The sequence below is a fragment of the Tachypleus tridentatus genome, chromosome 2 (genome assembly GCF_004210375.1).
Source record: "Tachypleus tridentatus isolate NWPU-2018 chromosome 2, ASM421037v1, whole genome shotgun sequence".
Classification (NCBI taxonomy): Eukaryota; Metazoa; Arthropoda; class Merostomata; order Xiphosura; family Limulidae; genus Tachypleus; species Tachypleus tridentatus.
The window spans coordinates 146995269-147022844 of record NC_134826.1 but is presented as its reverse complement, the minus strand read 5'-3'; the positions used below and the strand labels follow the sequence as shown (position 1 = coordinate 147022844).

The 27576-nt window shown below is 33.4% G+C and overlaps 1 protein-coding gene and 1 long non-coding RNA gene across 13 annotated transcripts; one reads left to right on the top strand and one right to left on the bottom strand.

The window, feature by feature from the left end:
- Positions 1-141: 141 nt before the first annotated feature.
- On the bottom strand, positions 142-25000 carry LOC143245328 (high affinity copper uptake protein 1-like). Of its 12 annotated transcripts, none has more exons than XM_076491545.1 (6): positions 24846-24996; positions 9833-9998; positions 5975-6676; positions 4932-4998; positions 4528-4699; positions 142-1752 (listed from the first exon to the last, which is right to left on the bottom strand). In XM_076491545.1, the coding sequence occupies exons 3-6, from the start codon at positions 5978-5980 to the stop codon at positions 1551-1553; spliced, it is 447 nt and encodes a 148-aa protein (XP_076347660.1). In that variant the 5' UTR covers positions 5981-6676; positions 9833-9998; positions 24846-24996; the 3' UTR covers positions 142-1550. The 12 variants fall into 12 exon arrangements, with proteins under 12 accessions (XP_076347660.1, XP_076347665.1, XP_076347662.1 ...); XM_076491550.1 differs by lacking the exon at positions 9833-9998 and adding an exon at positions 24439-24525 and having other exon boundaries at positions 24846-24990; XM_076491547.1 differs by lacking the exon at positions 24846-24996 and adding an exon at positions 15060-15407.
- LOC143245329 (uncharacterized) lies at positions 16854-24735 on the top strand. Its single transcript, XR_013025572.1, has 3 exons — positions 16854-17195; positions 17969-18230; positions 24460-24735. It is a non-coding gene; the product is annotated as an uncharacterized LOC143245329 (long non-coding RNA).
- Positions 25001-27576: the final 2576 nt, after the last annotated feature.

Below are 27576 nucleotides of genomic sequence, written 5' to 3'. Positions count from 1 at the left end.
TTAAAAAACGTACAACTTTAGTTTTTCAGAAATCAAAGGAACTGTTTGCCAATAATCTACATATTTTTGCTTCAGAGATCAGTTGTCCTATACACTGTCAGATGAAATGTCACTAATAATGGAATGAATCATGTAACACACTCATTTTTCAACACCTTTATCACTGCACGATTTCTACCATTTTCCTTTCAGTAAAGTTTTAAAAAAATACACGTCATAACTTTATAGATCTACATTAGTCAATGACACTTCGATAAATTTGAATAATATTGAAAAGTTTAATTTGTGCAGACATTTTCTACAAGTCTCGCCTGACAAATCGATAACTGTACAAAATAATTTTAACACAATCCAACACAGCCCGCTTTTAATATATTCTGTTCATGGACACATCGTGCTAGTTTAAAAATACTAACAAGTTAAAACTTCAATATTAACACAAGGGTTATTGATCACCTACCAGTATCCGAGAGGGTTAGCATGTCCCCTTCCCTCTAACTTAGTTGAGTTTGAAATATCCAATATGAAGTTTAATTATCCATACCAACATTTGTATTTTCACCAAGTCTTCCACTTGTTAATTAACACATTTGCAAGTTACTAAACAGTTCAAAAAAGTTGGTATACAAGTAGGTATTCAGTGATTCAGTACTTTGATGGAAGTATGCTACTTACAGATACAAGGGTAACTGGCATACATGGTTTTGAATGAGGGAATGTTTATAACTTATGCTACTGTTTAAGTATTATAAATAAAAAGTCTGGGTTACGTACAAGTTACTTATTATTCCTCAGAGTCGGTAACATTTACCTTAGAGTAGACAATTCAAAAACTGTTCAACAAACACAGTAAATTAGTATGGAGAGTAATTTAAAATGTTAAGACTAAATTTTTTCTTAATTGTTGGCCTTTCAATTTACACAATTCTTTTAACATTAAAGTTACTAATACAAAGAGGACATAATATAAGACTGAAGTACAATCATCCAAATAGTATCTTCACGAGAGGAAGTGAAAACATGCAAGTCAGAAGTTCTAAAGTTTCATAGTTCTAGTTTCATAAAAAATATTAAGTTTCACAAGACTATTATTATTAGTTGTCAGAAGATTAAAATTAATAAAAGTTAAAATGAAATGAGCTGCCAGTAACCACACGCCTAAAACATTTTAATGTATTTTTATAAATTTCCAATCAAATTGTTTGAACTTACTTAACTAGAACTTATAAAGTGAGTATATTAATAAAGGACACAAACAATTACATAAACAGTTTGCGTTTATCGAAAAGTATTACTGTGTGTTTATAGTACGCTCATTCTTCCATAACACCAAAGTAAAACTATCTCGAAATTTATACACACACATATATATAGTATCACCACGTTGGAGGTTAACTTGTGACAACATCTAATAAGAACAGATGCATCTGGCTGTCATACCAGCAAGCCAAGCTCCATAGAAGAATTTTTTTCAACATTTCTTTATACATGTATAGATAAATATGAACTTTAAACATAAAACAACTGTTTTCTATAGCTCTGTTAAATCATCAATGACAGTGCTCAGTCACATCCACAACAGTGGCTTTCTTCCAACCAAATAGAAAGAATCCAGCACCTGCACCAAGAGCAATAGCTATACACACCCACATATTATATGTCATAAACATAAGCATCAAGAAATAACTTATCACAAACTGCACCACGTGAAGAAGAGTTTGGATCAGATGTGGGACACTCATCATCTTGTTTCTGTGAAAAAAAAAGACATGAAACATCAGTTTCTATGACAACAAATAGAATCAAATCACCTTAATATGCTACGGTACAAAAATAAGACAGATGGGAGAAAAGTTTGAAGAATGAATGAATTCCCTACGGTAACAGTCAATTCAGACTAGATAAACTTCTATAACAAAAAGGTACAAGCTATGCATGCTCCCCTATTAAATTATATTAAACAAACAGGTAACAGCTGCATCTAGGTCAAATCTCATGCCCAGTTCCTTCATAGAAATATGAAGGCCGCAAACCATAAGATTCTCTTGAGGGCAAAGAAACATTTTAGAGTAAATGCAACTGTTTTTTGTACACTAGAAACATAATGGATTAAAAAATAGAATCTGAAAAATAATACAGACAAGTTTATCAATATCTTCATATTTCTGACACAAATTACTTTTATCATATGTCAATATTTCCTGACTAATGAACATGTGTAGAACGAAAGAAGGCGACACCACAACAGAAGTTTAACAATGTGTTAAAGTCATCAAGACAGGAACATCAAAATGTCACCAGAGGGCATATTACTTCATCTTCCTTGAAACACATTTAATGTACCATTTGTTTCACTTCCATTTTGGAGTTAGATTCACCAGATCACTTCCATCTTTTGTAGCCGAGAAAAGTTAACAAACTATACCTACTGAAACCTTATTAAATACTTCACACACCTAAACAGGTAATCTTCCATTTTAATGAAGCAGTGGACAATGAAGTCACTACCTTGCTGCTAACCTGAATTATTTGGCCACAATATTACAGGGCTTACTACTGGAACATCCACATAATTATCAGTCAATATTTTTACATTCCACTCTTTTCCATAAAATATCCTCTTCAAGGGCCTGTACTAGGTTTCCAATATCCTCAAGGGCCAGTACCAGGTCTTCAAATTTTAATTTTTATCGGTGATGACAGGTCTAGTATCCTTCAAGAAAAACATCTTGACAGGTTTGTTTTCCTTTAAAGTGTGAATTTTGCCCAACACACATCAAAAGTCTTGAATCAAACTTATGATTCCATGACATGAGCCTTGACGGTCTTCATTCGACATGGTTACAGTGTGTAGGATGAAGAGCTATTCAAAAGGGGGTAGGTTCATAAGCATTTAAAAAAGACAACGTTTTTCTTTAATTCTCAAGGGTTTTGTCAACCATTCTAGAAACATTAAAGAATTGGCTGTTACTCTAATAATGTACACATCTTCAAGTACAAGGAATACTTTATTGGTATTCTTCTTCTTCTTCATGTGTCAAATCTGCGGCAGACATCGACGACCATGGCATGCCAGACTTCTCTGTTGTCAATCCTCCTTATCAACCGATGTTGCTCATTGAGTTCTTGGTGACATAGTTATTGAGGCTGTCGATATAGTTAGTTCTTTGACACCCTCTGCTTTTCCTCCCTTCTGTTTTTCCAGATAGCATCTGTTTCTCTATCCCATTCTTCCTACAGATGTGTCCTAGAAATTCCATTTGTCTCTTTCTTATAGTTTTCATGAGTGACCTTTTGTATCCTGCCAGTTCCATGACTTCCACATTTGTTTTTCTTTAAGTATTACAGTATTGGTATTACATGGATTCAAATAGTTCACTAGCCCTGAAATACAGAGCTCAATTACATGTCCAACCCACCACCCCAAGGGTGAACAACAAGTATACTATTCTGTGTACATGTTACATCAAACAAATCTTATATTCTAATATAACAAGTGTTCCAGTTTACTGATACATTAGTAATTAAACCCAGACCTAAAATATGCATTCAAGAAAATGATGGGACAATTTCTCAATAACCTCTTTACAGAGAAAGTCTTCAGATTGACATAAAAGTGACTTTAAATGGCAACTAGAATCTTAATAGGAGTTTGTTAAAATAATTTAGAAAATTATGCACTTAAATTTTAATATTCTTTACATAATAGCAAATTACGGAGGATTGCAGTGTTCCTTCATACTATTCACTGTGATGTACAAGCAGACAGATATTTTCACGTGATTGGCTTAACAGAAAACATCTTCACACTTATCTGATTAACTACATGTTGCAGAATCCTATGTTAAGCAGTCCAAGTCAGTGGAAACAAAATATGTAAAAACCTCACAGAAATCCTAAATAGATATATCCCTAGAAATTTAGAAATCCTGCAATTCATTGTGTCAGTTTTAATATTTGTAATCAAACAGAGAAACTTGTATCAAACTTTTAATTTGATGTTTGAAGCATTTTAACAGCAAAGTTGAGTGAAAACAGAATATAACTTGTTGACAGTACAAATAATTCTGTATAATTCTTTAATAAATAAGACACTGAAGTAATTTGATTCTGTCTACCATTCCTAAACTTCTCATTACAAATTATACTGTATGTAAGCAGGGTTAGCAACGTGAATGAAAGAGAAGGGGGCTTGGCAACCCAGTTTACATTCTTCACCCCCCCCTCCACAGTTTCAGATTTTTAAACTTGGTAAAAAAAAAAAATACAAAAGGCTAAAATAAAATACAATTAAAGATAACTGTAGCATAATAGTACATAGCTCAAACGAAAATGTTTCTAATGTCTTAATAACCACAACATTGACAGTTGTGAATATTTTATTATTTATTAATTAATCAACAGCAGCATTTATAAAACAGTGAACACAAATTAACTGATTGTTATATTTATTCTTTCAGTTATTTAGGTTAGTAATTCTGTTGTAGTACAACACGAAACACTTGAAAGATTCAAGTTAATGCTTACCTTGTCACTTTTTGAATTTCCGTAACACCAGAGTTGTTACTTTGTCCAGTAACAGCAACTGTGGCATACTGAATTGTGGAAGCATTTCTTCTGTACAGATGCTCCCTGAAGAACTTTAAGCCTTCATAAAGCATTGCCAAAATAAATATGCCAATAACTGATCCAATCAAGCCTGTTGGAAAATTTAGAAACTTATTTAACAAATACTTCTAGAAAATAAAACACATTCATATGCAACTGCTAACTTTATCTCACACTTAAAACTTAAGCAAATTAGTCAGTTATTCAAGGCTATAATGATTAAAGTAATATTAACCTTTTTAGTCATGCCACATTTGAATTAACAATTTGCTTATTAAATTTCCAAAATAAAAGTTTAGGTGAGTGTTTATAATTAATCGTACCTCCAACTGTTGTCACATGCCACTGTCTAAAGAGTATGGTCACTTCCACACCTGCTGTGAAGTACATCTGCACTAAAAAATCAAACAAAATCAGTAACTGATCCCATAGTACTAGAAATAGTTGTATTTCTAAAGCTAAGCCTTGAACAGATACATAACTATAATCATCCAACTATGTAACTGTTTAACACAAGATTACAGGAAAGATCTTATGTACATCACTTTTTTTCAACAAGTCCATAATGTACCCGATTTTCTACTTAATGTAGCTGCTATTGCACAAACGTACCAACATTTTTCTGTGAAAACTGAGATTAGGTAGTGCCTAAACTTGTGATTCCACTAGTCAGTAAAACCCACGAGTAACTGCAAATTTCACTGTTTAGAACAATTCTAATTTCATAAAAAATATGTCAGGTTTAAAACTGAAATACGTCAAAGAAATACTCTTCTTTGTAGCAGGTTTCATTTGGTCTGATGTCCTTCTTGTCTTAAAACACAAATTTATGTTTTCCATTAATAACTACAATGTGAACATACTGGTTTCCTATCTTATAAGTGCGGATCTCTTCCATGTGCATTAGCAACAAGAAAACGTTTTCTTTTAAAGAGAATAGTATATTTGATTTTGCCTTAGATGTTTTTACACTTCTATTATAGTCAGATTGCTATGTTCAAGTCTTTTACCATCTGCTATTATTGTGATACTGATTTCAAACTGAGAGAATATAGAATAAAAAAAATATTATGCTACTTTGGAAATGTTCATATTTTAACAAAAAAAAGAGTCAATTAATATTAGGCTAGCAACATGGATAATATACAGGACATTTCAACTCTCATTTACAAACTAGAATGAATATTTACAGATGCTCTGTTTATAATCAAGACATAAGCAAACCAGATCAAACCCTTGTTTGTTTTCAATGAGCAACAGTTTAAAGAATGGAACAAGTGTGCGTGTGTGTGTGTGTGTGTGTGTAAAAGTAAATGAGCTACTGCTTTTATTTGAAAAACAATTAACTCTTTATTATACTTATTACCTGCATACTATGTTCCAGATTATTACCACCACGATGTTCACTGTGGCCATGTGCGGAAGGATCATCGTGCGCAGAAGGACCGTCGTGACCGTCGTGCGCAGAAGGACCGTCGTGACCGTCGTGCGCAGAAGGACCATCGTGACCGTCGTGCGCAGAAGGACCGTCGTGCGCAGAAGGACCATCGCGGACCGCGCGTGCGCAGAAGGACCATCGTGACCGTCGTGCGCAGAAGGACCATCGTGACCGTCGTGCGCAGAAGGACCATCGTGACCGTCGTGCGCAGAAGGACCATCGTGACCACCGTGTGCAGAAGGACCATCGTGACCACCGTGTGCAGAAGGACTACTATCATCTTGTACTGGAGGATCATTTATTGTTGGCAAATTAGGAGATATCAATGGTTGGAAGTGAGATGGCCGATCATCATGTTTAGGAAAGGGTGTCGTAGTTTTAGATGGGGATTTATGGTTGTGCATCTGATGCACTATTATAGTGGTCATCAGAGTTTGAAGAAAGCTAGTTGCAGTAGGTCCATTTGCATTCACAATATGATCCATCATGGAGTGGTTCATCATACTATGATTCATTACAGAGTGATTCATTGTTAAAGATTTGTAATGGAAGTAATTTGTAAGTAAACAGTCCTCCAGAAATTAGTTTCTAAGAACTTTTTCTTCTGGTTTATGGAATAATATTTTAAACCTAAAAAGAATAAGAAACCAAAAACTGAATTTTGGGAACTTTAATGGACATACGACATGTTTGTAAACTTTTAATATAATTAATAACAAAAAAAAAAGGGTGTGCAAGCTAAACTATCATCAATACACACTTTCACATGTTAAAACTAATATTCCATTGTAACATGCAATTTTCAAAAACTACAATTTAATGGTAATGACTAAACAGAAACAACCCAATACAATATAAGGTTGAAAAGTATAATGATTACAACTCTTTCTATATTATTCACATATTAACAGTGTAAAAGCTGAGGGCCAATTTATGTTTTGTTTAATAACACCTAAATCAGCTAACACTGACAATATTAATACAACTTCTAATTCACCACAGCCCAAAAATAGTTGATGGGAAAAGGAAAAAAAAAAAATCCTCCCAAATCTGCCTTTGATATGACAAAACTTTCTTTCAAATACAATACAGAATCATGACACAGAACCTTAGAGGTATTAAAAGTTGGTGAAAACCATATCAATCAGACATAAATGCTTCGACAATTTCAATGGGTTATGCAAGACACTTGCAACAGCTGTATTTTTAATTTACAATTTTCTAGCACCTTCTGTTAATGAAATTTTGTATATCGATTGTACTTTAAACAACAGCATGCAAGACCAAGGACTTTATTATCAAACCTAAAAAAACTTTAAAACACTGCTATAGGTAGCATACTTACAGGAGAATTATGTTTGATCAAAAATCTGTCTACTATACACGCTTTACTTACATTGAGCATGTTGTTAAATTAGACAAGATACAGTACACTGACAGATAAAAATACAAGTGTAATTTATTTTAAAACACTACGTATTTTATGAAGCAGTATCAAATTTCACGATTCTTTAAATTTCTTAAAATCAATGTCTAGTTTCAATCTGAGGTATAATTCATTAATAGTAATTTACCCCCATCTTTTTCACTACATAAAAGGAATGTTATTAAAAACATTTAGTCATTTTATTAACAAATAAGTCACAGATAGTTATTAGATTAAACCATCTTTTCACTGTCTTTATGATAATAGGTGCAACTCGTAAATACAATTATACCGAAACAAAGAACAAAACACATACATACAGAAGTTAATTACAGTGAATTAATTTAAATTTCACTATCTAATTAAGGCCCATGTTGACTTGTGCTCTATCTGATGACCACTTTTGTTAATTGCTTTGCAGTTCCAGTAGAAGAGGCTTGGTCATAAGAACTGTCATGCACAAATCGCACTATTCCTTTCTTATGCTTTCTGTAATCTACCCAGTGTAGAAGGATGACTGTTTCAGTGGTCTAACTGCACAGAAATATACAAAATTGCACACAGTGATTTGATCAGTAGATCTGGATGAAATAGCATGAATACATGTTCCATTCACCACCTTTTGAAATTTACAACTGCTGAATTGATATGTCATGGAAGCAATCTGGGTATGCATTACTTGGAGTGATTTGACCTTTTCTGGATGGTCCTGTTGCCTCAAGATCAGCAATTCCAAAGAATATCCATCTTGAAAATTCTAAATCTTCAACTTGAACACCTCTTTATAATCTAAGTATATGTATAGTTTGTACTGGAAATATTTGTTACTTGTCTTTTCTTTAGGCACTCAATTTTGTTGGTATCATGCTGAATACAAATGGACTAAACAATGACAAAATATAGTTCTGATGCATGATGTTCCGTTGTGACTGTACATCAGTTGGAGTTTGTAATACGACTTATGTTGAAAATTGTTTTAACATGATTTAATCAACCCAAATAAAAAGGTTTTTTTTATGAAGAATGTTTTCAGATATGACATTTAGAAATTCATACAGCTTGAATACTTTCTTCACTAACCTTTTATTATTATTATAATGAATCTTAACTTCAAATGTTATTTTTAAAAGTATTCAAAATTGGTCAGTATCGATAGATTTATTTTCATACAAAATCACACATTATAACACTTCTCTGGTACATAAAATCAGGAAAAACTTAATCCTCAGCAAAACATGTTCTATCTCCCATTTTGTTTCTTCTCTCTAGGAAGAAATACTAAAAAGAAAATAACCTATGCTAATATTTGCAAAAACGTAATTAGTTTTTAGCCCAGTAGGTGTCTAATGCTGTTTATCATTCACAAGTATTTATTGTCTTTTCTGCTAGACAGGTTAAACATGAGTGGACCACAATGTTGTACATTCTCAACAAAGTTGTGATAGCAAATAATTTACGTTTCTCCAATCCACAAACTTGGAACACCATGAATGATTCGTGAAAACTTAATCTTCTGAGATCACAAGTCTTTTGAATCAACTTCATTGATTTGTTAAATATGTTTTTAGTTCTCCATGGTGTTGCATTTTGTATCTAAAATAAAATTGTTGCAAGTTGGTTTCTTACGTCAGCTTTGTTGTTCTCCAATTCTACCAAAGATGATTATAACTTTGCAACAACATCTATAAAATGGACTTTGTGGAGAAACGAATAAACCATGAACCTCAATTATTATAAAAACCCAAAACTAGTAGTATAATTCTTTTATTAAAAAGCAGTATTTGTTTCAGATAGTTGAGGGACTATCTACACCAGCTGTTCCTGATTATAAACTGAAAGAACAAGGGAGGGGGGTGACAGCTAGATAGTAGCACCTATAGCCAACAGGGCTAGTGTAATTGAAGTGATATCTACTTGTCTCTCTTATGACACATCTACGGCTCCATAGGGCAAAGTGCGATCCTGTAGTAATGAGAAGCGATCTACTGGATTCAACGTCTGAAACACTTATTAGGTCACACCCAAGCAACTAAAAAACTGCAGGGAATGAACTACGTGGATGTTTATGATTAAGTAACTTTTGTTCTTCCAGAGTACGTTTTACGTGATTTTAATGAGTCAACGATAGGGGGGAGAAAAAGAAATTGGTTCTAAAACATTATGAAATGTTGTCTTATAATCAAAATTAAAGTTGTAAATGAGAAATATACAACTGCATATCAGAGCTCACTAATCTAATTTTTCTAACTACCAACTGCCTGTCTTGTAGAGAAAAACGATAATTATGAAAAATGAATAGTTAATCTATACAACTGACCGACTTGCACGCAAATGCGCTCTCTTGTGGCCAACTTACTAACCTTATCCGTAGATGAACAAAGACAAAGGATTTTTGGAAGTAGGGATGTGTACTTGGGCGTTTTTATAGTAAAGCTACATCGGGATATCAACCGTGTCCACCGAGGGGAATCGAACCCTTGATTTTAACGTCAGAAATCCGTATGCTTATCGCTGTCCCAGAGAGAGCTGAAAGTGCGAATCCAAATGTAGGTCCAAAATGTACGTACAAGTAATGCTCATGATACACAATAACTCCTTAATGTTTGTTAATAAAATAAACATATCAATATATTTTTGAAAATAACGGATATATCGTTTTAATTTTCAGTACTGGAATAGAACAAGTACTGCTCACTTTAAGTTCACATAATTATCTCAACAACTCCTATATCCGCCTTCGCTTGCTTATCGCACACTACAATTATCAATGACATTAACCAAAACCCGGACTTTCCGGACTATGCTTCAAATCAGTAATATTTGAAGTATATCTAAGTAGACAGTTTTTTTTATTCACGTTAATATTTGTCTTTCTAATTACAATTATTGTTAGTGTACTTTCTTGACAAATATTTAACAAACCATTCAAGGTACGAACTTGGTAAATGATAAAACATCATGCTTTTTGGCAATCTTAAAATATATAAATATATCAAATTACACTATGAAAAGTTCAATGTTAAGTTCCAAGCCGAGTGCGCGATTTTGATAACTGGGAAACTTTCCAAGTTTAACTATGACAACTAAAATATATTACAAAAGTTTCTACATAGGAAAAAACAACCAAAAAGCATCAGATGGTTGCATATCACAACCGTACATATACACCGTTTCAGCCGTTGGAAAATGCGGCGAGTCATTCATAATGAATAAATTTATAAAAAAGTTTGACCACACCGTGAAAATCCTGCTTTTATTAACGCTTTGTTACTTTCAGTTCCGCGGCTTCTCGTTTATAGAAAGGTAGCACGTGCACATAAAAACCAACAATGTTTAAATGGAAGAAAATGTGAATCCAAATAAACCAAAACAAAGCAGCTTCACAACGTAAAGTACAAAGCGATCTTTATCCAATAAAAAGAAACTACATAACTTAAAGTACAAATATCTTTATCCATTAAACAAAAGCAACTATACAACGTAAAGTGATCTTTATCCAATAAACAACGTAAGTTCTGGTTACAGAACAGAGTATCAAATTCTCTATTTTTTTCTATGTTAGTCTGTCTCAAGACAAAGACGTCTCAATGACAATACACTAGATCCATGTCTTATAATGTGTATGCAATACCTACTCATTGCTGGTTATCTCAAAAGTAAAACTATTAGGATATATTCTTAACATAACATTTAGCAATAGTTAAGACTACTACCACATAGTAGTCTTAACTATTGCTAAATGTGGTTTACTGACCAATAGGAAGTGTTTGTTTTGTTTGTTTGTTTTTTTGAATTTCCCACAAAGCGACTCGAGGGCTGTCTGTGCTAGCCGTCCCTAATTTAGCAGTGTAAGACTAGAGGGAAGGCAGCTGGTCATCACCACTCACCGCCAACTCTTGGTCTACTCTTTCACCAACGAATAGTGGGATTGACCGTCACATTATAACGCCCCCACGGCTGAAAGGTCGAGCATGTTTAGCGCGATGGGGATGCGAACCCGCGACCCTCAGACTACGAGTCGCACGCCTTAACACGCTTGGCCATGCCGGGCCCCAATAGGAAGTGACACAGAAATGTGTGTAATTAGAGCGAAGGCAATTTATACGTTTCGCACCCATTTATACTGTTAAATCTACATACTTGCTAAAATACAGTATGGTGAGATTTTTTAAAAACCTGTGCACCACTCTTAACGAGAAATGGAAAAGAAACATGATTTTTAGCTTTCATTCATAATAATGACTATCTAATTACAGATAGTGCAACTGCCCAATAAAACTACTACAATATTACTGACGCCATATCTAACTGTAGGTATAGCAATTGCACAGTGAAAATAATTATTTCCCATCAGTGGTATTGCATTATATGTAACTTTCCACTAAAACTACTAAAATACTACTAGCGCCAAATCTATTAGGTTGTCCAGAAATAAATGTCGATTTTGAACAAAAGTTTAGAAAAGTATAAACCAGTATTGTACAACATGCTTTAATCAAAGTAAGCACCATTTGCTTCAACATGTGTAACGATGCTGTTTATGTCCCTGCTGTAGAAATCAGAGTTTGTATGGTCAATAAACTCCCTGAAAGCTTCTTCTGCAGCTGCCTGGTACTGAAAGTGTTTGTTGTTCAGAAAGTTGTCAAAATGCTCGAGAAAATGAAAGTAAGGGAAAGGTCTTGGGAATAAGGTGGATGAGGCAGAACATCCGTTACCAATTAATTCAATATTTGGAGTGTCATCCTTGTCAGGTCTCATGTAACGCCGATTTTGATGACCTTCAGCCAGCTCATACAGAACCCACTTATCTAACTTTTTCGTCTTTCCAATCACAGTCATGTGGTTAGTAATACTTGATGTGCTTGTACCTAGCTTTACTACAAGCTCACGTACTGTTGTGGGAGGGTTTGTCTCAACTGCTTCCCTTAATGTGTTTTCATCTAAGGATGGCTTCCTTCCACGACCTTTGTGGTTTTCAAGATTTTCATCTGCATGTCGAAACCTTTGGAACCAACACTGAACTATACGTTCAATAACAGATCCTTGGCCGAATGCCTGGTTCATGTTCCGTTAGTTTCGGTGACTTTTCGTCCAAGTTTGAAGTCAGAGGAAAATCAGATGAACGTTCTTCTTGTCCATGCTGCCTTGGGGGTTGCGAAACTTATTCTGAGTAGAGTTGAAACAGTAGATAATAAAGACACCTTGTAAGCAACAAACGTTGGATTAAACAAACCAATCAACGATAAGTTACTCAATATTCAGCTTCTGCATGTCATCGGGAGAATTCCAACATTTATTTCTGGACAACCTAATAATTACAGATAAAAACAACTGTCCACTGAAACTAAGAAACATGTGCATGGAAGTATTAGTGTATACACCCCTTAAGTTCTTACAGAAAGTAATGTAATGAAGTTACAAAAAAAAAGCATGATTTCATGAGAATAAATAAATAAATGTTTCCAAAAATTTGTCTTAAAAAATACCTTTTCAGTTAAACATACATTGTGATAAAGTCCGACTTTAGCTTTTTTTCCCATTATTTTTATATATAACCGTATTAATCAGTAAATAGCCTCATTTATTTATAGAACTATTTAGAAAGATTTCATTTTATCCTAGGCCTGGTATTATTATTATTACATTAGAAAAAACATGGTTATTCAACTAAAACTCCTAAAATTATCAAGTAAACTGGAGACAAGATTACAAAGAAGATTAAAAATATAAACGTGATAAGGTTTTGGTTTTGTTTGTTTTGAATTCGTGCAAAGCTAAACTACGGCTATCTGCGCTAGCCGTTCCTAATTTAGCAGTGTAAGACTAGAGGGAAGGCAGTCATGACTACCCACCGCCAACTCTTGAGCGACTCTTACCAACGAATATTGGGATTGACCGTAACATTATCTCGCTTTGAGATGCATTTTTACTTCAAATGGGTGTTTCACCATCGTCAATAACAGAAACAGTCCTATCAGTACCTGGTAGGTTTACACTTCATGTTTGATAGGTTTTATGTCAATTTGAGTTACGTACATTGTAAATGCGAAAGTTGTTTATTTTTTGGACAATACTACTTGTCACAAAGGTTTGGTTTGGTTGTTTTTTAAAAAAAAGCTACACAATAGGCTAACTGTGTTGTGCAAGCGCTCGGTTTTTACTATTTTCATCTTTTAAGTTTACCGGTGAGTCACAGAGGGAAAATTCGTAAGTGCTCATGATCGCATGTTAAGGCAGTGTATTTTACAATACTTTATTTTCATTGTTTCAAAGTCAAGCGCACCATTTGTGGGTGAAATAGTTCAGTATTCATGGAAGAAACACCGAGTTCTGTAAAACAAATAATTAGCCCAAACATCTTTCAAACCATAAGGGATAATGACAGTGGTGATATAGTGGAGTCTGATTAGAGCAATAAACTTTTATGTATCCAACAAACTGACCCATTCCCACCACCTACCGATACAAGTTTCTGTACGAGCCTTTTATGTCACACTTTGTCAAATACTTTCCTAAATACATCAAATCCACACCTTTACCCTCATCTACATATTTAGAAACGTTTTCAAACCATATAAAAATATTTTAAGACGAGTATTTCCCTTAGTGAAACCATGTCGATTATCCGATCAAATTCTAAAAGCTTTGTTAAATTACTTTCCAAACTATATTACAAACTTCCCAAACCATTTTTCAAAACTGACAGGTTTATTGTTACTTGGGACGACTACTACCTCCCTAGAAGGGATCATGTTTGGTCTTTATTAAAGGGTTAACGGATCAATCCTTAGGTGGTGTAATTTCAGACTAATCTACTGTTACAATGAAAATGGATTCATTGTAAATACACAAAATTTGAAGTACGAAACAAGATCAAACCCATATGCAGAACGTTTAAAAGTTAATATGCCAGATCAAAAGCCAACACTCATTATGCAAAGCCCAATATGCGTGCTGATGTACATGCGGTCTTTATACTTTATTGGTAGTATTTGTTTTGGACTTCTCTTCAAAGTTGCATAAAGCCCCATATTTAAGGCATTATTATATTCAAGTCACAAATACCCTACGGTTTGGTAAAGTCCCCGTAAAAGAGGAATAAAAAAACTCCACTAGCAGATAAGACATTGTCACTGCAGTTCGCAATGACGAGAAACCCATGAAATGACGGCTGGTATAGATATTAAAACTTTCATTAAAATAAAGTACAAAACAACATTTCGACATTCTTGGGTACGAGATTGTAGAGGGCGTTGCAGTTAGTTGTTTGGTTAATTTAATATAGGTATAAAGGTGTTCCATTATATTCCTTCAGAAGATAACCTAAGAAGGTCGAAACGCTGTTCTTTGCTTTATTTTGATAGAAGTGTTAATACCAATACCAGCCGTCCGGAGATACACTGTCGCTGCAATTGCTTCAATGTGAAAATATTAATACATAATTATGCCAATACAGTAATTAGAAATACTTACAAAATCCAGTTGCGCAGTAGTTTAGAATTTAGGAAAAGCTGACGTTATAGAATTAATACAGGATGTGAAAGAATCTTAAACCATTCCATATACTGAAGGAGTACACATACGTACGTTGTTGAAGTGACTAAGTAAACACAAGTTTGCTCCTTTGAGCGAGCTCCGTGGCCTTTGTAGATGACCTTGCTTGCACGTGACCCGAATGGTAGTAGAGAATGGGTAAAAAACAGGATGTCACTTTACTAAAAATACAGTGTTAACAGAAACAAAAATATTGTCGTCTGATGGTAACAAGGCAGCTGCGATATAAATACCACCCTTTTTAAAAACGCTTATATCTGCCTAACATGTCACACCACGATTAAATCTCGTCTGTTCTGACAACTTAGCACAGTATCAATTATATGCAAGGCAGCCAATCATTAACGATGCCCAAAGAAACCATAAAGTGATAAAACGTGGCGACTTGCTTCGTGTGGTACTGTAGGTCAGCTGACGAAATTCAAACGATGAGTGGTTGTTTTCTTTAACTAGTTTGGGGCGTAAGTGGGTGATTTCGTATTAATCTATTTAAACTTCACGCTGTTTCAGGGTCTACTTTATACTTTGAATAATTAAAATAAAATACGCTCGGTAGAGAATTATGTTATATAACTCACGGACACACCAGAGGGAGACACTGCAAATAGTTTAATTATGGTGTTTGGTCCGCGAAAATAAATAGCATTATGTCAATTATTTTGTTTATACATTTATAAATTCGACCAATTATATTTATAAATGAACGTGAATGTACTGTGGCATTTAAGTTATTCACAATTCTATATACAACAAAGAATGTAACTTGGTACGGATTTTAACAAAGTTTGGATCTAACCAATGCTTTGATGAAAGCTCGTGGATTATTAGTGTCATTTCAAACATTTATCGGACAACAACTTTCGTGTAGGACGTTAAATATAAGGCCAGTTGGTAAACATTTATTACGACTGCACAAGTTCTGTCCGATTACAAACTGTATTATAATACAGTGTACTTTACTTCTTTACGACTACACCGTTAAGACTTATATTGGATAAACGCTTTAAACCCCTTCAAGTTTGGTTAAGCAATTGTTAACGATTTTTAAATTGTTAAAATAAATCGCTAAATTTATAAACCCAGCAAGTGTTATCACTGTCAAACATTAGGCAGTTTTTTTGGTTTTATTTACTTATCCCTTTGTAAGTGCGAGATTTTGCGCTCATGTCAATACATAACAAAATCAGGCCTATAATTTGTAAAGGTTTGTTTTTTTAAGGTTATGGCTTTATCTTAAGTTCCACTCACAAACAGTTTTACTTGTGGTGCACGAATAAACAAAGTTACACAATGTTATGGACCTTTTTTTGTGAGGAGTGGTATAATCATTTGAACACAGGGACTCCTAATCAAAATATACATTTCATTGGAACAAAAGTAAAAACAAAACAGATGGCATTTTGACCCACCTAAGTGAACCCTTGCCCAACACAGCAGACAAGAAAAATTAAAATCTGACACAGTCCTTCACATCCACACCAATAAGTAACACTCAAATTAATCTCAGTTCTGAACACCAGAATGAAGTCAATCTCCATTTTTGTAAGCTCTACTAAAAAGAATTTCAAAACTTCAAATCTCTATTTTGAAAAGCAAGATTACAAAAGATTATTTACTTCATTTACAAAACTGCACAAAAATTATTCCTAAGCAAAGTATAATTCACATTCATGTAACTATCCAACACTTGAAAATACTCAAGTTAACAGCAAATACCAAATAATTATGTTGACATGTATCTAACTTCCTAGCTTTAAAACCTACTCATGACTATGTTCACATGTAACCTTTTCAATACGCCATCTATAAAGAAACTTTACATTTACACAATACTTAGTCTTTTACATTTTAATGAAACTAATAAAATAAACCTAATAAAACTAATTACTCTTAAAACCTTGCTCTACAAAATACTTTATAATGAAGAAAATCATCTGAAGAAAACTATTACAAAATATCTGAGGCCTAGATAATGTTCATTATCTTATCATACAAGACTTTAGGTTGCAGACACAAAGACACTGACTGTAAATTGAAGAGAGTCACGAGTTTTGCCCTACAAGGTGTTAAAGTATTATATTTGGCTATTTAATTTAAGAAAAAAAAATGTTGAGTTATTGAAGAGTTTTTAGATAAGAACCAACTTCAAAACTTTACAGAAGGAAATAAGTGAGTGGTCCTTTCAGCTAAACATGGGATTAAATTGCTTAGCAGAATGCAAGGCTTAAGTCAGGTAAACAACCTGAACAATATGACTGTTTGCATGCATGGGATAATTTACAAGGTACGAGTGAATTGTATGCTGACAACGGGCTCCAATTAAGCCTTTTAGGGAAAAGGATATTTGAGGAAGTTAAGATATTTACAGGTTATGACAAAAAAAAAAGAAGGAAGCTTAGAGGTAGAATCTACATGGATTACCAGCAGGAGTCTGAAGAGGGAAAATTATTTTATGTGGCAGTTGCAATAGTCAACCTGACTAGAGAGAAGGGGGTAAATTATAAATTATACATACAAAGAAATCACAGTTGGTAATAACAACATTGACACAATAATCACTGTAGACTAGTTTTAGATATGTTGGTTTTAACTGTATGAAAGTTGATAGCAAGGAGAGATGGGGGGTGATTCAGGGTAGTTTTCTACACCAAACTGTCAGAGTCTACCAGAAAGGATGCCATTTTATAATTACTGTTTACAATTAATGATATAATTATAACTGTTAAAGTAGGGTAACATTTTAAAGGAAAACCCGAAAAAATATTTTAATTATAAGGACTAGAGTTGTTTTAGTATTTAATTTAATGGACAGGATGGCCTAGGTGGACCAAAAGTCCTACATAGTCCTTTAACATTATAACTGTGGAAGAGTAATCACTGCATAATTATGTTCAATGTTTGACTACATGTTAAGATGTGAAACTTTTAGATCCTGTTTTCAGAAAGCTAATTCTGAAACCATGAGAAGATTTATCATCAGCAAATTGGGACAGTGTATGAAAATGTGATGTGGAGGAAAAAACAGAAAAGGGAAAAGAGATGAAGATGAAATCAGAGAAATATACCACAAGTTTAAGAGTTGGAAGATTTAGAAAACTGGGTAGGCCAGGGATTTGGTTACTAAATAAAGTAGGAAGTCCAAAAGGGCTTATGAGAAATAACTGGCTGGTGATGTTAAAGTAACAGAAGATCTCTTGTTAAAAGGTAATACATTATTGTGAAAATTGGACCCTCAGGGGCTGTTGATAATGTTATCGTAGAAAAGTATAATATGGCTGAGCATTAAACATTTCCTTTATTTTGTTTTTACAAGAGAAGGTTTTATAAATATTTGTACTTTTTAGCATTCCAGAAGAAATATTGGAATTGATCCGAAGTGTGTAGATATTAATCTCGTGGTTGTAAGTTGTTGGTTGAAAGCCCCGAGATAAAAAATAAATAAAGCACTCAAGTCAGAAAAGGTTTACCATGGTGGAGGTTAAACACCAGATATGAAACATGTTCTCTAATTTTTATCAGGTCAACAGAAAGTGGACAGGTGTCTAGAGATTAGAGTTGCTGATGTTACTGTAAAGAGATAAAAATTAGAGAACAATTAATCTTTCCTTTATCATGAGAAAAATTCTGATAAAAACAGCTTTAAAAAGTCATTTAGTGAAATGTTAAAGATAATTAACAGTTGACAGGATCAGCAAAGAGAAATATTGTATTAGTCTGTTAACTTTAAGGATGTTATTAGAACAAAGAAAGTTAAGTAAATTGGTGTACCTAACTTTTTAAAAGGTCACAAATTATTAGCTACAAGTGTTGCATTGTTAAACACTGGTGAATCTGTTAATTGGTTTGTTTTGAGAGAGGAACCAGAAGGTTGTCATTAATGGATATTTTTTGGTATTTGGGTGCCTCAGGGACACTGCTTAAGCCTTAATTTTTCTTTTACATTAAAAACAATTGGAAGAGAACAATTATAACTGTAAATTACTAAAGTTTCCTGAAGAAACTAAACCAGGGTGTTTCTAATTGTATTAAGAATGCTGAGGAACCGTACATATTGACTTGTGTCAAGTGATAAATTTGACACATGTAGCAAATGACAACTGTAGTAATTCTAAAATAACTTAAGATTCAAAATAAATAAATATGTATAACATGAATAATTGTATCTTCTATAGCCCATTCCAACAAAACCCTTTGTCCAATACATAAAATATAAAGATAAGGGACCTTATTGGTTCAGTGAGGCTGTCTCATCCACTAAAGTAAAGTAAGCAGAAAATTTAAACATACATTTCACAGACTAAAGATATATAACAAATAAACAAAAACACCATCTGCACCAGTCCTTATTTAAATACAGTAGTACCTCGGTTCTCGAACTTAATCCGTTCCAGAAGGCTGTTCGAAAATCGAATCAAATTTTCCCATAAGAAATACTGTAAATTAAATTAATCCGTTAGACCTCCAAAAATTACGGATTATGAAGCATTTTAAGTAAAAATATTGCTTATTTATACCTATATAATTATACTTACATGTCAACCACAAAAACTATAAACACAATAAAAAACAATAAATGAAAATTTAACTGCACTTTACCTGTGCTGAGGAGAGCTGAAGGTGTAAATGAAAGATGGTGAGGAATGTGGACAGTAGGGGGGATTATTATTGTTTGGAACGGGAGTCACCTTCCAAAAATCGTCAGACAACTCTCCTTTTGGGGTTCTTTTTCTTTTCTGTCTCGTTGCATCGCTACAACCTGCTTGAGACTCACTGGACCTATTTCTCACTAAAAACTTGTCTGATGAGGTTTGTTTCTGCCTGCATTTTAAAATGTTTCTGAAGTAAGATATGGCATTGTCATTGAAAAGGTTTATGCTGCAGTTTGCTACAACTTTGTCAGGGTGAAATTTTTTCCACAAAATTTTGCAGCTCTCTCCATTTTCCACACATTTTCTTGATTAGTGAACTATGAACATCCTCCCTTCCCTCTTCCTCATCTGAAGACACTTCCTCAGTTGCCTTCTGTCACTGCTCCTTCTGAAGGTCTTGGAGTTCTTCCATGGTGAGCTCAGTGTTGTGGTCTTCCACCAACTCCTCCACATCATCATGACTCATATTCAAGCCCATACACTTGTCTAGTGAGACAATACCCTCGACAACAGGCTTAGCCTCAAAGTCGCTATCTGCTACTGAGTCTGGCCACAATTTCTTCAAGGCTGAGTTCATGGTCCTCAAACACACTTCCCTCCAGGCTTTGTCTGTGATCCTCAAGTAATGGAGGATATTAAAGTGATTTTTTCCAGAACTCTCTAAGGGTTAACTCTGTGCCAGAGGTCACTTCAAAGCACCTTTGAAACAGTGCTTTGACGTAGAGTTTCTTAAAGTTTGATATGACCTGCTGGTTTATGGGCTGAATGAGAGGAGTCGTGTTAGGGAACAAGAGCTTCACCGTAATGAAACTGTACTCCTCCACCAACCCGTCCCCCAAGCCTGGTGGGTGAGCAGGTGCATTGTCCATCACAAGAAGGGCCTTGAGTGGCAACTGTTTTTTCGTGAGGTAATTCTTTACACTTAGGACAAACACTTTATGGACCCACTCCATAAAAAAATTGCCTGGTTACCCATGCTTCACTATTAGCCCTCTACATGACATTTAGTTTACTTTCCAGGACATAATTTTTCTTAAAAACCCTTGGGCTCTCAGAATGGTACACAAGCAAAGGCTTAAATTTCAAGTCCCCACTTGTATTACTACATAACAATAGAGTTAGCCTGTCCTTCATTGCCTATGTCCTAGCAGTGACTTCTCCTCCTTAGTGATGTAGGTCCTCTTTGGCATTTTCTTCCAAAAGAGGCCTGTCTCATCAGTTGAACACTTGTTGGGGAATAAAACCCTCAGCTTCTACATAGTCCTTAAATTCCCTAACAAATTTATCAGCAGCATCTTTGTTAAAACTGGCACCCTCCTCATGTCTCACCACACTATAAGCCACTTCTCTTCCTAAATTTTTCAAACCACCCCCGACTAGCCTTAAAGGCATCACTTGTATCAGCACTTGTTCCAGGGGTGTTTTTCAAAAGGTCAGCATACAACTGTTTTGCTTTCTCACAAATGATGGTTTCAGAAATGCTATCACCAGCTAACTGTTTTTCGTTTAACCAAATCAACAAGTTTTTCTACCTCTTCCATTGATTGTGATCTTTATTTCGTAAGCACTGTCACTCCTTTTGCAACATCAGCTCCTTTGATGACCTCTATTTTTCAGTATGGTGCAGACTGTAGACTTCACCATACCAAACTGTGTAACACGCGAACACCACTCTCATACTTCACTATGAGATCTTTTTTCACCTCTATTGTGGCTCTAACAACTTTTCTTTTTGGTTTGCTGCTTTCATTATCCTTCTTTAACCCCGTGGTGGCTTATTTAATCAGAATATTTAGTAAAACAAAAGAAAATTGAGAGTGTTCACAACAGATTTTATCAGGGGTGTGGACTGAGCGACAGGTGCGGTAAAATGATTTGGGTAAGCTTGGCATGAGCCAAAATGGTCAAGGGTCATCAGTTGGGTTATTTCGGGTTCGGACACGACAGCTTGGTTTGGGAACAGAGTTTATGCTGGACAACCGAGACATTTTTTTTCTCAAACAATATGTTTGAAAACCAAATTGTTCAAGAAGGAGTGGTTCGAAAACCGAGGTACCACTGTACTTAGTATGCCTTCTCTTAAACTTACTGCACCTACTACATATGAAGACAACCCATTCCAAAGGTCAATACCACAGTTTGAAACATTTAACTTGTAACTATTACACTGTAAACATGTATATTTATCCTTTTGTCTTACCGTTTACCATTAAGACAAAAATATATTACACATCAACACCATCAATTTCCTAAAGAAATGTAAACATATATCAGTTTTCTCCTAATTCTAAATGAAACTCAATACTCCAAACAAAGTCTAAAAATTTATCTACACAATGAAACTATAAATTTATTTAGAGTTATAATCAATGTTTCTGTCAATACAACCAACAATCCTGCATGCCTTGACTCTAGACATAGCACACTGCTTGGACAACTTAATAGACTGACCAACCAAAACATCAAGATTCCTTTATTTCATTATTTTCATACATGAAACAGCAGCATTCTCATTACCACCAGTAACACCGAAGAATACTAAACTCATCAGTTTGAGTTATTGAGAGACTATATTATTAACTTGTATGAACAACTGTTGTGCTATAAACTGAAGTAAACTGATGAAGTTAATAACTTTTCTCAAGACTATATCTCAGGACAGCTAGTATGAGTGTCAACACTTATTAATAAAGCAGGGAACATTTCAACTATCTTAGGTCATCTTCAGATTAAAAAAAGAGGGAATTTGTTAAAAAGAAACACAATGGCCAGTTGCAAACTCTTAACCTGAAGATGACCTAAGGTCAAAACATTGTTCTTTGCTTTATTAGTAAAAGTGTTAATACCCATACCAGCTACCCTGAGATATATTTTTACTTGAAGCAGATTTCTTGTCATCATGAATTTTATTAAGACTAATTTACAAATTATAATTAGAATACAAAGAAGTAATACAATATCATCTACTGGTTTTAACACCAATTTATTATTACTTGATTTAACTTTACTCAAAATCAAGAGAACCAGTTAACCAGTAAGTTAATTTTATTATTCTAACTTAACTACACAGTCAACAGGTGAATATAACTATTCATTCTAAGAAGTTAATAAAACATAACAGTGTGCCAACTACACTGTACCTGATACATGTAGAATAAATGGAAGATAATGCACTTGGGATATCATAACTTGCATCACATGTTAAATACAGATGAGAACCAACTCAACATTGTGACTAAATAAACAAATTTTGGCACTGTTGAAGATAAATCTCTCTCAAACCATAAAATCAGGTATCTGTTGATAGACAGAATTTGGGGATGTATTTATATTCATCTTCATTGCAGGTCAAAAAAAGGTAATTATAGGGCAGCCAATGTTTGGGAGTCAATATGATTGAGACTTTTGAGAGAGTAAAATTTTGCCAATAGCAGGTGCTAAGTGCTCTTGCTCTCTAGAGTAGTTCTGAAGACATGGTGAGGACAGTTTATCTGTAGGAAGGTCTGGAGATATGCTCCTCAAAATACTAAAGGCCTCTGATTTCTTTGAGCTAAAGATAACACAAAGAGGTAAAACAAATTTAAGATTATGAAAACAAATAATAGGCAGCTGGGCTTCACTTAGTTTTATTTCTCTGAAAGTAAAATCAGTGATTGACTTGTGATCCCAGCAGGAGTAAAGATGGGCACTTTATACCAAGTTGTGAAGAGAAATGATAATTTACTGAAAAATAAAATAAGGGTTTATATTTTTACTTTTCTCAGCACGGATATACAAGAGCAGTCTTAAAGGACCAAATGGTCCCTTGCCATCTACATCCTATGAAATTTTAGTTTTACTCAACAGATGACAGACATTTAGAACAATCTATTGGTGGACACACTATTTGCACAAACTGAAATACTTTAAAAACAGGTTAGTCAAAACTTAAAGTGTGAAATACAGTCAGGAAATCAAATATAATTTTGAATTATATCAAACCTTCCTACCTAGTCCCACTTCCAGAAATAACTTCAGTAAGTAGGCACAATAAGCATAAGTGTTTAATAAATAGATTAAAATAACATTATTAACAATGAGTACTGTGATAAGTAATAATGCTACAAAAACAATCAGTCAAGTGATTTTTAGTTTCTCTTTCAGTATGCAGTTAGCTCTGATCAGAAAATTAAAAAGAAAACACTAATAAAAAGCAATATAAATATAGAAAACACACATATACATAGATAGATACTTTCTTAACACTTAATTGTATCTTACAATATTTATATAATCTCCAACTATATTTAACTCCAACAAGAAAAGAGAAAAGCAAGTCAGACAGAAAAACAGTGACCCCATCAAAGTTATTCCTTACTCACAAAATCATCAAAATTTACTGTATAATTTATAAAACTTGTATACCCTGACACTTGATATATTATACTTTACATAACAGAAATTTAAAATTATCATTGCAATACCAACTGGAGGTTATTAGATTTTCCAGTTCAAGTTTTCTTAATAAAAACCGATAAACAGGGTCAATAAGGAGTAGGACCAGGAGAGTTACTTGGCTTAGGCCTCAAGTTTAGACACCATTTTTTTCAAATCTTTTTTTTTTAATTTGTTAAGTTAGGTAACTTGTTTTTATATGCCTCCCAATTAGACCAAAATGAAACTTTCATATTGGAGCTGCAAATTATTTATACAAGTTAAATGTTCAGATTATGTTTCGTTTTCTTTCAGCCTATTAATTGTCTTATTTTGTTTTCCCGTGTTACCATTTTCTATTTGTATTATAGCCAGTGTCCTCCAAAGATTGAAGTGGTCCTGGCGTCTCTGAACTTCAAGAAGGCCCGCTGATAAAGCTAAAGTGAAAGAACGAGTTCGTATTTAATTTAGTTTTATTCTTCATAACGTAAGTAGTCATTCTTGATTACTCTCTTCTTTAACAAACTCTCTATTTGTTAACCTGAAGATGCCCTAAGAAGGTCGAAACGTTGTTTTGTACTTTCTTTTAATTAAAGTTTTAATACTCATAACAGCCGTTTGGAGAATACATTTTTACTTCCAATGGATTTCTCGTCATCACGAAAAGCCGAAACTTAAACGTATAGAATATGGTAATTTTATTTAATCGCAAACAAATAAAACACTGTATTCTGGAATTAAAATATAAATTACTTACGTTCTTTTACCCTAGTAATAATAACTGCTTATAGTGTGATACGTTTACATAAGCACAGAATCACACCAAATATCCGTAAATAACCAATTATGCTACTTGAATAAAATAATCTTCGCCCGGCACAAAGTCATTTCATTTTCTCAGAAGTGCGCATGCTCAAAATTTGTTACTGCCACCTTATGGTGAGATTAAGGACAAGGTTATTGAGCTTGTCCTAAACCAAATTAGAGGTCATAACTTACATACCTAAACGAGTTAGTTAGAACCTGCACTTAAAAATGTATTTTCATAAATATAACAATGTAGGATTACAAAATACTTAAAATATATTTATTTATATTTTTAACCAATAATGTGTTTTGTTTTACCGAAATAAGATCGAGGTGAAAATACTATTTAATTTAAAAAAATAATAAACCAATGTATTAATTAATCAGAAGATGAAACTTCAGATACATTGACAATACATTTTTTCTGCTCAGAGATAATTCTGAGAATTTATAATGCTTACAATCGTGTTTCGATACTCGCGAAGGTTAGAGCATAGATAACCTACTGTATAGCTGTGTGATTTATGAAACAGAAAGAACATTATATTAAATGTATATATGCTAACACATTTAGAATTATAAATGTACTGAAAAGTTCCCAATGATTTAGCATAATTTTAATCTTTAAATAACTTATAGCTACCAAAGTAGGAGTCACATAGAATTTGTATAAAAGTTTTGCCCATCGGACATGTTGCGAGGTGGATAAACTCATTACACTCAGTAACTGAACATGTTTATTGAGACGCTACTATTTGAGAAAAGTTTCTGAGAGCTGTTTTTATAATGATATTTTTCTAAACATGTTATAAAATGTAAACAAAAAGTAGTTTGTGCTGACAAATTAATTATTTCTTGATCGTTACCACAAAAGTATTGGAGTTAAGAATATTTTGCAGATTTGAAAGTTCGCGAAAATAACTATCTTTCAACTATAAATATTTGGGAACAATGTTAGAGATTTAGACTAACTCAATATTTATCATTTAAAGTTTAGATTCTAAAATTGGCTTACTCTTATTTTGTATTAGAACTAATTTCTCATTAGAAGCTCTAAATTTATTATTTTTTAAGTAGTGTATTTTTTGTATTTCAAGGGTTTGATTTTTTTGTTAATATTTAAAGATAATTTATTATTCTACTTTCTCATAAATATAGAAAAATCATATTAGTTCGTCATTGAGTTCCCAGATTGAGTAATAATGATCAATAAATAAAACTATAAAAAGTACATTATACATAATAAAACAACTTGTAATTTTGAGTCTTTCGACAACGACCAGCAGATGGCGTGTCATAAGTAATACGATATCCTCTGTTTTGGTTGGGATACGGAACTGCGGTCATGTGAATGCTTGACAAAGTGACGACTGAGGTACTGGCGTTGAATGTGCGAACTTAGTTGCCTCAACGTCAAAACATCAATAAACAGAATTGATAACTGTCTGGGGTTGTATTAAATAGTGTACAAGATTCAAACAACCTGCTGGAAAGAAGAAACTACATTTACAGCTAAGGGTTGAGTATTTTTTATTATACAACGATCCAAATGAATACTATTACCAGACAAAACAACGATGAACTGTTTTTCTTGTTTGCGTGGTTTCAAGCAATCGTTAATTTGTTTCTATTAATTTTTAACACTAGTGGACGAGATTTAAGGTGAGTTTTATTTCTTTACGTAGATAAACATGACCAAAAGTTGTGCATTGCTGTACGAAATATTTGTCGTTAACTTACGTAGTCTATTTATATTCAAGTAGACAGACTTGAGAAAGGTGATTTACTGCTGTGCTTTTACGTTGTGTAGTTTTATACAAAAAAAAAAACTCCTTAGTTATTACTTATTATATTAAACATTAAGTATACATTTTCAAGATGTCACAACTAATATTCGTTGGATTGTATATAATATTTTCGACTTGTTTTGCTTATATGCCTGTATAAAATGAGCAATTATCTAAATCAAAGGCTTTAATATTTCTTGCTTGTAAGTTGTAGCTAGAATGAACTCGGACCAGTTTTCTAAACATTTAAAGTATATACTCCAACAAAATATAACGAATCATTTCACTCTGTTATTAACATTTTAAAAAGTCTAATATATTATCATTATGGTTTTACCCTAATTCAAAAATTTATTTCTCTCCTGAAAGTTAAGTAAAATTTCAAAGTTTTATTTGCTCCTTGTGGGAAGTTATGCACTTTTGACATTCAAAGTTTATTTGAGGCATAAAATATTTGCATTTATTATATAACATATTTTAAACGTTTAAAGTGCACTGGCGTAAATATGTTTGTAATATTCCACTAAAGAGAAAGCACACATTAGGCTTATATATAAACTTGAATAAAAGCTTGTTCAATAAACGATATAGTATGTAATTGACAATAGCAACGTATGTCAAAAGTATATTAATCTGTAAAAACATTTTTGAAAATGTTTACCTGTTGTGATGTCATGCTATCAAAATATGTTCACTCATACTGTCAAAAAAAATTCACTTCAAGAGTAAATAAAAAGATTGGAACACTCTACCAAAGAGTCCAGGTGGAAAATTTTCCTTCTTTTTTTATACTTATAGTGGAAATGGTAATTGTTTTGAAAGAATTACATTAATTTGGCAAACAGTTTTGAAAACCAGTAAAACATTTAAATTTGAAAACGTGATTAAATTTAA

Excerpts from the sequence above, each read along its gene's own strand:
- LOC143245328 (XM_076491541.1), bottom strand. The coding sequence starts at position 18,526 with ATGTTTCATATCTGGTGTTTAACCTCCACCATG. Across the intron at positions 4,999-18,493 it reads GGTGTTTAACCTCCACCATG|ATGTACTTCACAGCAGGTGT; the intron begins GTAAACCTTTTC and ends TTTTTAGTGCAG. Across the intron at positions 1,753-4,527 it reads GAAATTCAAAAAGTGACAAG|AAACAAGATGATGAGTGTCC; the intron begins GTAAGCATTAAC and ends TTTTTTTCACAG.